This window comes from Branchiostoma belcheri, unplaced genomic scaffold (assembly GCF_001625305.1).
Source record: "Branchiostoma belcheri isolate BF01 breed outbred unplaced genomic scaffold, Haploidv18h27 scaffold30, whole genome shotgun sequence".
Lineage (NCBI taxonomy): Eukaryota > Metazoa > Chordata > Leptocardii > Amphioxiformes > Branchiostomatidae > Branchiostoma > Branchiostoma belcheri.
Window position 1 is genome coordinate 2,444,993 of NW_017803910.1, and position 15,546 is coordinate 2,460,538.

The 15,546-nt window shown below is 40.5% G+C and overlaps 1 protein-coding gene across 1 annotated transcript; it reads left to right on the forward strand.

The window, feature by feature from the left end:
* Positions 1-5,778: 5,778 nt before the first annotated feature.
* Positions 5,779-13,966, forward strand: LOC109474130 (ephrin type-B receptor 3-like). Its single transcript, XM_019774338.1, has 15 exons — positions 5,779-5,836; positions 6,026-6,112; positions 6,463-6,665; positions 7,187-7,325; positions 7,721-7,981; positions 8,244-8,306; positions 8,728-8,922; positions 9,294-9,503; positions 9,834-10,015; positions 10,734-10,817; positions 10,981-11,198; positions 11,321-11,458; positions 11,842-12,135; positions 13,444-13,471; positions 13,934-13,966. Exons 1-15 carry the CDS (start codon positions 5,779-5,781, stop codon positions 13,964-13,966), a joined length of 2,193 nt encoding a protein of 730 aa, XP_019629897.1.
* Positions 13,967-15,546: the final 1,580 nt, after the last annotated feature.

The window sequence follows — 15,546 nt, forward strand, 5'->3', positions numbered from 1 at the left end:
TAATGGCACAGTATTGTGTGTAGTTGCAAGAATTCTAGGAATTGCACAGGTCTATTTTTTCCACAGGCATGGCATGTCTACAGGCATGTTGATGGCACACTTTTATGGACACATTCCTACGTAGTCCTAAATTCTTGCCCACATACCCACATGCCTTTCAAGTGGAAGTTTTACATTCTTCCCACATTTCTTCCCACATGCCTTCCAAGTGGATGTCTTAGCATTCCAAGTGGAAGTCCTACATTCTTGCTCACATTCCTGTCCCACATGCCTGCCAAGTGAATGAACTACAAACTCCTAAGACATTTTAGAATTACTTCTGTGAGTACAGTCGATAGTGATCAGATGTGCTGTTGTAGTACTGGGTAGCCGCTTGTGTTGAGTGTCCGTTGGATAGGTAAGTTTGCCATATACATTATCTATGTCTAGTTGTCGAGGTCGTGATTTGGAGTTAGTTTTTTTTTTAAGTTGCCAACACTAGTCAAAGAAGTTGCCAACACTAGTCAAAGTGTGTGTTGTTTTAGGATCTGTTATGACAATAGCCAATAGCATTTTAAGCAGGGCCCCGCATGCCCATTTTACGTAGAGTGTAATTGACTGTTTTAATTCTACGACTGTAACCGGACCGATCTATTAACGCGTGTCCTGGATGGTAAGTTTGCCATGTTCAATGATGAATCCTATGATGAATTCTACGTAAGTCAGCACAAGACGTAGACTTTAATAAATGTATCTTAAATGTTAATATAATTTATAGAGACCATGCGCGTTTTTTGTGTAAATACTACTCTACTGGAATTTGGAAAATGACCCACGCTGTCTTTCCACCAAGCTTCTATTGAGTCGCATGGTTGGGATACATTCAAGTTGATATTTATGAGTTCAAAAAAATCGGCGAGTACAATATTATCATGTGACCCGTTTCTAGCAAACTAGCGCATTTGAAGCTTGCGTTGTGTATAGACTATTACACATATTAGATGTTTTGTGCTACCGTTTTACAAGAAGTTCTAAATATAACAACTCTTCATGAATGGAAAGGATTGTTCATATAAATTTCTATTTCATTACAAATTCAAACTGTTGACACGGAGATCAGTTCGCTAGGATAGGTATATCGCGAAGTTAACTCCTCGCGAACATAAATGCACTTACATATATGTTGTACACATCAGAGGTTGACATTGATAGGTTGTTGACGTTGGTTGGCATAACCAAATATATTGACTAGATCGATTTTGTTATAGGACAAGGTAGAAGTACACATGTATTTTAGAGTTTTTTTGTGCATGCAGTCCTAAGTATGCCTAAAATTAATCATGTATGATATATGACAATACATCTGCATACTATCTACACAAGAGAGAGATTTGTACTTCTGTAAGACCATCGACACAGGTGTTTTATACGGCTTTATTTAGCCTTAAATGGATTTCCTGTTACATTACCTTAAGTTTGCCTGGCCATAGGGTGCTTGCGGAAGGCCTCCGGTTAGATAAAATACCACCCAAAAACGACAACTGCAAGGGGTCATTCGCATCTTCTGCCATGTGATGACTTTTTGAAAACTAGTAGAAGGGAAACCTTTTTTTCAGGCCCAAGATCATCAGTTTTGGCTTGCACAATAATTCCTCTCCGGCTGTCACACAGTCCTATGTGAACTATTTCCGCCCAGAACGTTGGTCCTCTGCGTGCCCAGTTCCATTTTCTTAGCCACCTCAGCAATATATCCTGTAACTGTCAAGTCCAGTCCGTGAAACGCGGGTGGTCGTCTTTAAATTGTAGGTTACTCAGATGTGTTGTTGCCATTTAAGATTTAAGCGCTTAGTGGTGGTGTGGTTTCTCCTGATGAGAACAACGACGTTTCATTCGGGAGCTCTTCGATTTGGAACAACGTGGAATTTGTACAATGCCTGCCCTTCGTCATGCGCTGAAAACCGGTGGGACAGATAGTGGTATGGTTGCTATGTCTGCATTCTTAACATGCGCTGTAAACCCTAGGGATTTGTGGCATGTCCTACTTTCTGGCCCTCATTCCCACATGTCTTCCAAGTGGATGTTTTACATTCTTGCCATTCCCACATGCTTTCCAAGTGGAAGTTTTACATTCTTGCTTCCATGCATTCGCACATGCCTTACAACATTCCTTCCAAGTGGAAGTCTTCAAGCCTTCCAAGTGGAAGTCCTACATTTTTGCTCACATTCCTTTCCCACATGCCTTCCAGGTGAATAAACTACAACCTCTAAAGACATTTTAGAATTACTTCTGTGAGTAAAGTCGATCACATTGTGAATCTGAACATGTTGGGGAAATGCTGAGAAGGAGACTTACAGATATGCACTGATGATGTCTTCGAAGCTTCTACAGTTTTCAAAATAGAATTCAAACCCTTCAGACATAGTTTTAGACATAGCTACAATTTTAGACAACTACTTTTCATCATGTAGATTTTAGTTATTTTATATACTGTTCTTCAATGTCCTTTTATGTTTGTAACTGACAATTAGCCTCTGGGCATGAATTTGCAATAAACTTCTCAATTATTATAATAGAAGAAAAAGATATCATAAGAAAGATATAATAATAGTACCTGTTTAAATGCAGCAGAGCTCAGAAGACTGTCGGTACAGATTCACAAGAATTTTTAGTCTTGTGAATCTGTACCGACTTCATGAACATCATGGGAGTCTTGTCAATCTGTACAATTTCCACAATGTCCCAAGGGTTTCCTGGAATTTCACTAGGTAGGAATTGTATGTCAAGTGTATGTCCTACATACTAGCCACATTCCCCACATGCCGTACCCAGTGAATGGTTAGCATTTTGTCCACAGGCATGCGGAATGTCCACAGGCATTTCTCTGACCCACATCTATGCCCACATTCCTAGAAACCCTTGGGAAGATCTGTCTTCCCCATGGCCCTGCTTTATGTGACCCCGGGGCTTGTTCACTATACACTCAGGGGAGGAGTGCACTGTATCTGTCTAGACTTAACAGGTACCATCATGGCAGTGTCATGGCAGTGCCATGCAAACAATAACCCTAACAGCAACCACCGTCGCCATGGCAATGTATGTTTTCATTGCCAGTCTTGTTGCAAATGTGGATATCTGATTAGCATAATTACCTTCGTCAGAAGGCTATGTTTTTCGTGGCGGCCGTGTGTGTGTGTGTGTGTGTGTGTGTGTGTATGTGTGTTTGTGCAGCTTCTTTGTTCACGGAAATATATTAGAGTATACCTTTTGGCATTTGTATGTATAAGGCAACCATTGGAACTGGTGTTTGTACCTTTCTGCTGTAGTTATCAACCCATGTGATGAGGACCCTAACTGCGTGCAAACAGGTGGTGGAGCTGGTGAAGAAATCACGTGTTCTCTATTATATATAGAGGTTTTGAATGTCTGCTGCCATTGTAACAATGGCTACGCTAGGGATGGAAAGACTTGTGCTGGTAAGTACAGCCACTTGCCATTTTCTCATTAGGGTATCATTTTCACGTCTCTATCTTCTCTGTCTCTTTCATCTATCGTACTGGCAGACATAAAACACAGACTATGATAAATGTTGTTTAAAAGAGGAGGCTTAGTATGAGCCGTTTTAGTTTTCTTCCATCCTCAGCAATGTTATGTTTGGGGATTTAACCGACAAATGATGTTCAATATTGTCCAACTTAATTATTCTTTTGACAAAAATTTATATTTTTAGAAATCGCCAATGGCCTCTTAAACTATCCTCCTTTATATCTTTCGTAGCGTATTTTTGCAAATTGGAGTTTATAATTGCAAATAGAGGGGGAAAAATACACAAATATATGGGCAAGTGGGGAAAGTTACACCTTAAATTTTGGTCGTAAATGGTTCTTTTTGACTCGACGTATGGCAATGGAATTGAGACTTTTGAGTTACTTTGTTAACTAAACTTTCATTTACTATGTGTTACAGTTTATTTATGTTTAGATCGATATGAATAAGTATTAATGAATTGGTTTCTGGTATGAGTTTGTTTCTGTTCTTGTAAAACCTGTGCCATGCAAGTCTGTGTACTGTACTTGTTTTTTGAAAATCTAATAAAAATAACGTGAAAAAAAAGCAGTTTCGTTTTCGATCAAGTAGATGGTTAATTAACTCAGAACTTAAAAAATTCACATTTTCAAGACCTACCAAAATCTCCAAATTCATTTCCGTGTTATTAACTTCTATTATGAAGGTAGAATTGTTTCGTTTTCCATTTAATTTTATCGCTAGATGTCGATGAGTGTGAGGAGAATCCTTGTCGTGCCGGGGATATATGCAGTACTGAAGATGGGGGCTTCACCTGTCGGTGCCCTCCACAATTTTCAGGTGTAATCTGCGAATTTCAATGTAAGTACCATTGTTCAGGTGGGCTTTAATAGGGTATGAATTAAACAAACCTAAACAAACCCTTGTACAGGGAGATTTAAGCTTCATTCTACAACAATGTCAAGAAACTTCATCTGTGATATCTGTGGCAGTCTAAAGACCTGTTTGTGTCTAAGTGATTTAGACATCATTTTTTTAGTTTCTGTCTTTGTGATTGGTCCGTGTATTTTGGGGATATGGCTGTAAAAGTTTTTTTATTAAAAGTAGTTGTGTATGTATATGTACTTGTACTTGTCTCCATGATTTGAATAAACAGAGGAAAAAAACATTGTTCAGGTGGAAACGTTTGTAATTATTCATTTTCCGCAAATTAGTCATGTAACGTTACCTGTAAACGTCTAAATTATTTTTCCAATAAGGTTGGGTAACCAATTTTATTGTGGATTATGTAATATTATCTCTGGACATGAGGACAAAGGTTGAGGTTATAACTTATAGTTATTGTAGTTGAAAAAGAGGAAGCTTATAATCGAAAAAGAACACATTTTTGCTGCAAAGAATTCTTTGGTACCCGTGACTTTTTAAAATAAAAACATTAGATGTTTAAGAGCATTTGGCTTAAAAATGTTGAATGTTATTTATTGTATGTCGCTGCAGCAACTGCAATAGAACCACCCAAATGTAGACGACGTACATGTGCTCAAAATGTGTGTCAAAATGGAGGAACATGCCTTGATAAAGTCACCAGCTTCTTGTTTTGTTTCGTGAATGGTGATTATGAATTCTTAGGTCCTGGAGAGAGCTGTAAAACAGGCAAGTTTCCCAATAAGTATGCCGTTATCCTGCAAGACTATTCAAAATATAATAATTCTAATAGAATATAATATTGATATAATGCTGATATTTTCACAATAGAATTGATATAGATAGGAATTCCACATTTGCATATATTAGCTAAAGGTGAACATCATTATGCACAGATAATGTACATGTGTATGTCATTTTAATTATTAATGAGGAAAAGTTGAAACGGCAATCTGTAAAAGGACAGAATTGTCAAACTTACAGTGTATGAAATTTGAGAGACCTACATTGTACAATGGGCATATATCACTACTATGCTAAAGTATACGCAGAGTAGTCAATGTATACGTATTTCCTAATGTACATGTAGGTATTCAACCCCGTTGAATGTCATGTAATTTCTGATTGCTAAATGTGACGGCGAAACTATTGGCTAGATTACTCTAGTTGCAAAAATCTTAATCTACCTCAGCCTTTCAATAAACCACAGTATTAATTTTGTTCCGCGTATATTCTTAGCTTTAGCTCAAAGTCTTTGCTTATAGAATGGCTGAAGACTGACACACTAACAATTAATTGCAGAGTGTCCTTCGGAGTGTCTGACCAATAATGGACATTGTCTAAGCCGGGACATGATAACAGGCTACGAATGTATTTGTGAACCTGGCTGGGAAGGAGATACTTGTGAAGGTGACATTTCTTTTATCAAACCCGAAGCAATTCTGACGGGTACCCACAATAAAAAAGACGTATGAATACTTTGAACATTACTCTTACCAAGGTGGTTTATTACCTGATGGTGTATCGGGGTATTTTAGTTATGTCTTTGCACACATCCGCACAGTATATTTTTAAATAGACAGCAAATTTTCTTTGCAGTGCCTGCGACGCAAGGAGCAAATGTTACTGCAATACCAACATGGGGACTGCCGGAAAACAGTACAACGGCACCCATAGTGACTACAGGTACTTTTTGATGGTTCTGTGACTAAATATTCATTATAGCCTATGTTTACGCAAGCTCTCGCTGCCCGAAGTTACTGACCCCAGACTGTCGGGCCGGCCGCCAGGAGCGTGATTTTTAGTACATGGTGGTGAAGGTATTTCAGCACCAAGGAAAGGATAGTACAGGGCAAAGGAGGGATGGGAGTGGTACAAGGTACAACAGTGTGGGAAAGTCCTACGTGTATTTGTGCTGTGTCTGTGTATTTCTGTACTCTGTACATTATTCGTTCTTTGCTTCAAGAACTACATTGTACTTATCAAAATTATGAAACGTTCTGAAAGGCGATTATTGTTTACTTGTTTGAACACAGCTGAGAGTGGCATTGTGCTTCAAGACGACGGTGTAACCGAAACTATAGACGGAACGAGCGCAGAGCTTCACTGGTGCTACGGGTTCAGGCCCAGTAAACAAGTGATCTTTGAGGCCTGGTGGTTCAAACAGACTGGTGGTGATCAGGTGCTGGTGGCCAGTCGTTACCCAGCTAGGAATGCTTCTGTCCAGTCCAGATACAAGGTGGGACTGTTGAACCTGTGATCATTACCACAATATATCTAAATGTCTATCTCTAAAAAATCTATAACATCATATTATATGATATACATATATTTGCATCTTTCTCTCTCTCTCTCTCTCTCTCTCCACACACACACACACACACACACACACACAACACACACACACATATACATAGATACATTTATTAAGTAAACACACATATAGAGAGATACTAGTAGATAAATGTATAGAATCTGATATAGAATTATAACACATTCATACACACAAATATGTACATAAATATGTACAGAATATATCATTGACCAGATGTGGAGTGTATGTCCACATCACAGACCACAGAATCATATAGATGCAATATTATGATAATATTATTATGAGTATGATTTCTTTCAATATTATGGTTTCTTTCTTCATACATGTTGTTTGTAACTGCAATTAGCCCTCGGGCATGTATTTGCAGTAAAATTTCGATTATGATCATAACAACTGTATACATATTGTGTATCTATGTATGCTAGGGGCGAGTGGAGGTATTTGGTGACGCAGACCTACTACTGAAAGCAGTAAGCCCAGCAGATGTCGGCACGTACCAGTTGTTTGCCGCCTTCAGTGATGCTTCAGATCCGCTGTGGAAGGACAGGCACCTCGTGGTTTACTGTAGGTTGATGACAACTGTTTCATTCAGAGAAATATATCTACTTGATTTACTGATCATTGCTTAGTTAAATGTACTGGATCTACTGATCAATAATCTCTAAGCTTATCTTTTGGTTGCTGCAAGTATCAAATTGGCAAGACAGTATGAAATTGGCAAGACAGTATCAAATTGGCCATGTAGTGTCCAATACGCCACAAGGACACCACTACAAACAGGAGATCCCGATGAAAACGCCTCAAAAACGTTAAAAAATAAGCCAAAGTTTACAAACCTCTGCTTGGAGAATATATGTAACTTAGACAGCTTACATTTACCCCAATTCTTCTCTTTGCGTTCATAAAATGTTTTTGATATTCTTGACTACAGTTGCGTATTATGCAAATGTACCACACAGACCCACCGACGAATATGGAAGTCACTTCAAGCCTTAGTGCAACAGAAGGAGACCAGGTGACGATTCTGGCCCACGCCAACAGTGTGCCACCTCCTACATACCTGTGGACAAAAGTCAACGGCTCACTTCCGAGTGATTCTGTCATGAACATGACTACTGGAACATTTACATTACCGCACGCTACACTAAATGACAGTGGCACATACAGGGTCGTCGCTAGTAATGACCTGGGAAACTCGTCAGGCGTTACAATCCTAACAGGTAGGATCAATCAATTGACAAGCATGCTTGGTAGACCTTGTTTGTTGTCTCTGTGCATTGGCACTGATGTGCATTAAAGTTAAAGGAAACCAAACGAATTTAACTGGAGGTGGCTATTGACAATTTACTATTCCTACTGCCTTCGATCTTTTGCTAATTTAATGTAATGTCCATGTTTATGGACACAAGTTTACAAGCTACCAATGAAATATCCTTTTAATGATGGTTGTTGTACCAGTCCTGTCTTTTTCTTTTCTTCTAGTGGAACAGGCATTTATAAAGGCCAACAATCTCGGAAATTTGGACTTGAATACACTCCTTACAGGTAAGTCCATGTTCTTGCATGCTGCATGCTATAGGGAAGGCAGTAGGCTTGTCTTTTCTAATGAACAACAAATACTGAAAGCGAAATTTCCACCGTAAGTCCGATTCTAATGGCTAATGTATAAGTAGGTTAAGAAATTAAACATCCCTAATAGTCTTACAGTAGTAGCAACTGGTACCTTTTCCTAACGCATAGATTAACACATTTGTGTATTTCCACTGATGCAGCTGAAACCCTTGCAGCTGGCGGTCGGTCCACCCCACACGTGGCAATGAGTAAGTTCAGTGCTAATGTCTATTATATAAAGTAGCCTAAGAAGTCAAACCTTTCTATGAAAAAGGTTGTCAGGAGGTAGTCTTACGCAACAGTAGTAGCAACAGGTGCCTCTTCTTAACACATTTCTGTGTTTCCACTGATGCAGCTGAAACGACTGCAGCCGGCGGACGGTCCACCCCACGGACGGTCCACTCCACCCGTGGTGGCAGACGGCCCAACCCACACGTGGTGACGGCTGCAGTGGTGCCATCCGTGGTACTACTTGTACTGGCAGTAGTAGCGGCAGTTCTGGGATACCGGTGGGTCAGAAAGAGACAAAGCGACAAGCACCCTGAAGAGCGTGACTTTCATTCCAATCTTCTAGGTAGTTTTGTCTTTCTATTGTACCCATATGTGTAAAATTGTCTATTTATAAAAAATAAGTAAAGGCATAGTCATCGGCAATTCTGTAGGCAGAGAGATTAGATCTATCGCTGCAACTTAACATTGAATGTTTGACGTTTTAGGGTATGCTGACAATCATATTACTAGTAGCTACCAATAGTATTAGAAGTAGCTTGTGCATGCAATAAAGCCAAAATATCTTTTACTGCTGTACGGAAATGATATTCAACACGGATTGCAGGTCAATAGATTGTACCAGCAGAGACTCCGATCGGGATCTCTACCCTGACATATACTAGTATATTGTTTCTCTGCTTTTGTTTCCAGAGTTAACAGAAGTGCACAGACCACCGCTCCCACTCCCTCCCCCTGTGCCGGCTCGGCCACAGTTCCTAGAGTACGAGGTAAACCCGACTGATCTACAACTGAAAGAACAGATTGGCAGAGGGGCCTTCGGCGTCGTGTTCCTTGCGTCTTTAAAGAAAGTTGTTGATGGTCTTCTTACTGAACAAACAGTGGTGGTGAAAACTGTTCATGGTAGGTCCATTTTTGCAGTGATGCTGTGTGTTGATCTTTACCCACTTTAGGAACTTGCAATGGCTGACATACATTTGTATTTTACCAGCTTTATAAAGGCTGAAAGCAACACAATGGCTGAAACGCCCAGAAATAGTCTCTGCATGTCATTTAGTAGTAGACCTTGAAAAGCCTGGGAGCAATCCGTTATGGGGTATCGGGTGTAAGGAGCCCTGTTAGTATTTTACGAGATGGCACTCAGGCTAGAGTTTGAATTGTTCTTTGAGACGAATGTTAACCTGGACCTCTAAATGTCAACAATGTATTGATTTTTTTTCCTGAAACTTGCAGAGGATGCAGGAGTAGAGGAGATAAAGAATTTTATACGAGAGGTCGACACCACCATCAACCTAAGGCAGCACATCAACCTGCTCGGTTTGGTGGGGTGCTGCACGCTGTCCCACCCTCCCTACCTGGTGACGGAGTACATGCCGTATGGAGACCTCAAGAACTTCCTACTGAAGTGCAGAAAGGTTTGATATATTTTATACTGGAAATCCATTAGATTAGACATGAAACTCTAACCTATTATTCCTGGAAACTTACAATCAAAGGGTGTACATATTTTGATCACAAAATCACATGACACGTCAATTCATAAAACTTAACCACATGAAACTACCGGGCGGGCAAAATAGTGCAACCGAAAAAATCACTTTGTATAATACTATATATCATCATCATCAGGTTACTACAAGTTTCCTCCACTTCCCCTTGTTGGTTGCTAGCATGGCCAGATATCTGTTAAACCCAGATAGAGTCGGTCATTGTAATCTCCCAGAAGCTGTTGGATGCAATGTGAATAACTGGTAAATAACACACATTTTGCATTTCTGAATTGTATACGTTTTCTTTACTTTTCTCTCGAACAGACCACCTACGTTTCCCAAGCTGGATACGTGCCCGCTGATATGGCAGCTCGGAACATTCAGGTAGGAAATGACTTAAGAAATTATATAATGCCATACAAATGTGCAACTGAACAAAGAAAAAAACTTTATGCCAAGTTTCTATCTCTATATTTATGTCTAGATAGATCTAGAATAGTTGTTTGCCCATTTTACCCATTTATGTGTTTCATTTATCTAGTATTTGTCTATTTGACTGTGGGCTGGAATGTTCCAAATGTCAACCAATGTTATAACTTTGATTAAATTACGGTGACTCTTTCCATGTAAATTCGCAACCCAGTCGGATGGGGGACTCCGTGACAGTATGTATGACTTCAAGGAGAAGAATGTCTACCAGGTAGCGCAGCAGATAGCTAACGGAATGGTAAGAAGAACCCACACAATCTCACAGCCTTGTAAACAGAATGGGGGTGATAAAATGCATTTCCAGACCTATGTGCAACATTTCAATTTTTATACATAACAACATAGCATGGACTCTTCACTTTTTGAATTGTGATGTTTTCTGACTTTTTCTCTCGAAACAGGCCTACATTTCCCAGGCTGGTTACGTGCACGGTGACCTGGCCGCCCGGAATGTTCTAGTAGGAGAGGACCTTTTGGTGAAGATCGCAGATTTCGGCCTCACTACAGACATCTACGAGCGAGGCTACCAGCGGCAGGATGCGGAGCAGAGAATCCCCCTGAGGTGGATGGCGCCGGAAAGGCTGCTGCGAGAGGGCCGGTACACCAGCAAAAGTGACGTGTAAGTACAGCTATTGCTTTGTTTTCGTCGTTTCTATAGTAACAATTTCCTTGTGTATCTCATTACCTGGATGTCTAATCTTCATCAACATTGCATATTTCAAATTTAATTTTCACGCCCAGTTGGTCCTTCGGTGTGGTGCTGTACGAGATCGCTACGCTAGGGAACGTGCCCTATCCAGGTGTAGAACGCACTGTGCTCATGGAGGAACTCCGCTCTGGGTACCGGGAACCTCGCCCTCCTGGCCTCAATCAAGACCTGTACGTGAGACTAGTAGTACATTGTGTTAATTCATTCCAATAAGAATAAGGTCAACAAAATAGCAAAGTGACAATAATGAGTTGTGAAAAAGAAACTAAGAACAGAGAATGCAGATACAAAAGACAAATGGTAAGCTATAAAACTCGTGTATAGAAACAAGTTTTGTGCTGTAAATAAATATTGAATGGATGAAGACCTTTATTGCACATATATGTTGAATATTGTATCCCTTACCAGTAGGCAGGTGTATTTAATGATGGCTAGCTGCTATTTTTCATGCAAAATGATGTTTAAAACAACTCCATTCAAAATAGAACATTTCCAATCACTGGTACAACTAACTAAACAACTAATATATTTATGTCTCATTTATGACCAATAGGTATGACATGATGCTGCGGTGCTGGCAATGGGAGGAAGACCATCGCCCAGAGTTTCAGGAGCTTTACGAGGAGCTGAACGCTGCTGTAGATTCCATGACAAAGGATTGTGAAAAATCTTGCTCCACCTCCCCACAGTGTCAGAATGGGGCAACAGAACCTGCTGAAAACTCGAACGACATCCCAGAACTGGCCCCAACAATGATGCAACTCCATGCTACTACAGACGTCTACGATGATGTTGACTCACTCACTTCTTCAAAGGAAGACTCTAGTTCTGAACCAGTGGAGACAAAGTACATCAGTTATGAAAGTGGCTATCAGAGTAATAGCCACACAGCAGTTGGGTTTAAGGTTGCACAACAAAACACGCTTATTGAAAGTGAAGGCAACGACCAGTCGCAAATGGAATCCTCAAGCCCATTGGGTGCAGCTATTATGGATACTAATAACGAGTTGCCTGTGTCAACAAATGCGCAGAAGAATGATAGACCTACTCAAGTAGGTTATCTGCCTATAGCCTCCTTGCCCCACTATAATTGAGGACAACTACAAATGTATACATGGTGATGGTTTCCTATTTGCACACTTAAATGTAATATGTACTCTACATGTTTAGTGTTTATGTGGTTTTATGTTTGTACTATGGGGATAACCTGAAATAAAGTCATTCATTCATTCATTCATTCATTCATTCATTCATTCATTCATTCATTCATTCATTCATTCATTCATTCATTAGCGGCTGGAAAATAGACAGATAACATGTCAGGGGATTTGGTCCACTAAAGGAGTACAATTTGTCGCAGTCGGGTGCTTCTGAAGTCTGGTGGAGGCTAGTAGTCAGCTGTGTATACTCTACATACACCGTGAGACAAGCACGAAAACAACCAAACAAAACAAACAAACAAACAAACAAACAAACAAACAAACAAGCAAACAAACAACCACACATTGACTTCATGTACAGGCCAATGTTTCATGTAGAACGCTACCATTTTTACGCCTCCCAGTGTACAAACTGACATTTGACACCCGTTGTTCAAGTTTCAAAAGGCGTTTCCCTCAGGGAAAATTCCAAACAGTGGACGTGGCGGAAGTACAATCTACAGCTTACAGTAGGTGGCACGTAAATGAGGGAAATGGCCGGAGCAATAAGTCTTCTCCGTATTAGCCTAGGTTTTCTGTGCATCTCAGGGGGTCGCGGACAGATGATAGGTAAGATGTTTCTGTCGTCTGGTGGTGGAATTAGATTTAGTCACAGTTTTCTAAAAAAAAGGCTAGGTCATAAGAATCATAACCCCAAGTGCCAAAGAGAACGTGCCATCGAGTGTGAAACAACCATGTCTATTTTGAACAAAACATTAGCCTTTGAAAATTTGAGTGCTTTCACCAAGAAGGATAATATTGTCAGGAAAATTTAAATTTTTGTGTCCATTTCAACGTGTTTGTGTGTTTAAGCAACTGTACGACGCCATGATACATGTAGTTGGAATGTGCGTGGGTGTTGTTCTCTAGCAAATTTAGGTTGGAAAATTTAGTCAGTTGTGAGATTTTCCATGGGCTTTTTGTACCCTCAGAGTTGGATGTTACCCTTTCCCCAGGGTCGCTCCCACGACCTTCGTCGAGGGGGTTAACATGTTAAGTAGCTTTGTGTGTGTTTGTATACAGCATATACTACACATTATACTACACCTCGAGTTGTAAGCATTAGTGAATAGGCTGGGCGGGTTTGCCTTGGAGAGCAAATGCATGGACTCTTTTGTTAGGCTAGGTCATAAGAATCATAACCCCAAGTGCCAAAGAGAACGTGCCATCGAGTGTGAAACAACCATGTCTATTTTGAACAAAACATTAGCCTTTGAAAATTTGAGTGCTTTCACCAAGAAGGATAATATTGTCAGGAAAATTTGAATTTTTGTGTCCATTTCAACGTGTTTGTGTGTTTAAGCAACTGTACGACGCCATGATACATGTAGTTGGAATGTGCGTGGGTGTTGTTCTCTAGCAAATTTAGGTTGGAAAATTTAGTCAGTTGTGAGATTTTCCATGGGCTTTTTGTACCCTCAGAGTTGGATGTTACCCTTTCCCCAGGGTCGCTCCCACGACCTTCGTCGAGGGGGTTAACATGTTAAGTGGCTTTGTGTGTGTTTGTATACAGCCTATACTACACATTATACGAGGGGTGATCCAAAAGTTCTCGGCCTCACCTAGAAAATAGAGGTCAAACGCATATTCTTTGGCATAACTGTATACTATGACGTCTTACATCACTGCACACAAAAATGCAAATTTTTACATTCATTATTTAGCACGTGACGCCCCGTGAAAATGGGGTGGGTGAGGGAAAATCACAAAAATGGCCGCACCAGAAGCGTGTGCTGTGATCAGGTGTATCGATAAAAAGCTATGTCTCCTAGGGAAATCCATAAAGACATGATCAAGTCACTTGGTGATGACTCCCCTTCTTATTTAACCACAAAGAACTGGGTTGCTAGTTCTAAGCGCGTCAAGGAGGGCACAAAAGATGAACATATGCCAGGATGCCACAAATCAGCACCATGGACAATCCAGTTGAGGCCATCCATCACATGGTAGTAAATGAAAGATGTGAGACTGTCCAACATGTAGCAGGTTCTTTGGCCTGTGTTATGACTCAGTTCACAATGTTTTGTCGAAAATCCTGGGGATGAACAAACTGTCTGCATGGTGGGTGCCTCGAATGTTTTCTGAACATCAGACGTTAAACAGGCGGGACATTTCAAGGAACGAATTCATTCCATCAAGGCAACTTACTCAAACGATTTGTCACCCAAGATGGACATGGGTTCACCACTTTCACCCCGAATCAAAACAGCAGAGCAAATAATTGATGAAGAACGGTTCCCAGCATCCCAAGCGAGTTTTAACCGTTGAAAGGGTTTTTGCTTCTGTTTTCTGGGACAGTGGGGGTAATCATTATTGACTACCTGCAAAAGGGTCAAACCATCAATGGGGTGTTACTGTGTCACCAGAATTGCGGCAGTTGAGAGCAACAATCACAGAGAAAAGGGGAGAAAAGCTCCGAGTTGACGTGCTGGCAATGCACCTGTCCACGCAGCAAAGGGGTCAGGGGCAGCAGCAAACGAATTTGGCTTTGAAGTCTTACCCCACTCTTCCTATTCACCTGACCTAGCACCGTCAGACTTCTACCTATTTCCTAAACTGAAGTTCCACTTACGTGGTCAACGTTTCCATGGTGATGATGGCGTCATTGATGTGGTTTAGGCATTTTTAAGGGCTTCAGACGAATCATTCTTCCACAAGGGAAAGGAAAGCTGGAACATCACTAGACCAAGTACATTGAAGTTAGAGGAGACTATGCTAAAAAATAGTGTAAGAAAATTTTTTCTGCCATCACGTTTTTTGGGAGAGGCCGAGAACTTTTGGATCACCCCTCGTACATCATGGCTGAATACAATGTGCTTGACATACAAGTTAGGATACAAAAACAATTCCCTAATTGGTGAGAAAAATTGTTTTGTCATGTTTTCTTTGATAACTTGTCAACAATTGGCTATATTTAAGAATACTAGCAACATATATTCCTCGCAGCCTTGACATCCTTCCAAATTGATTCCCATCCCTACAGAAGACGATATCAGACCTGAGCTGCTCCTCATACTGTGCCCTCTGTCGTCTGAGAGCCATCAACAGTGGGTCATCGC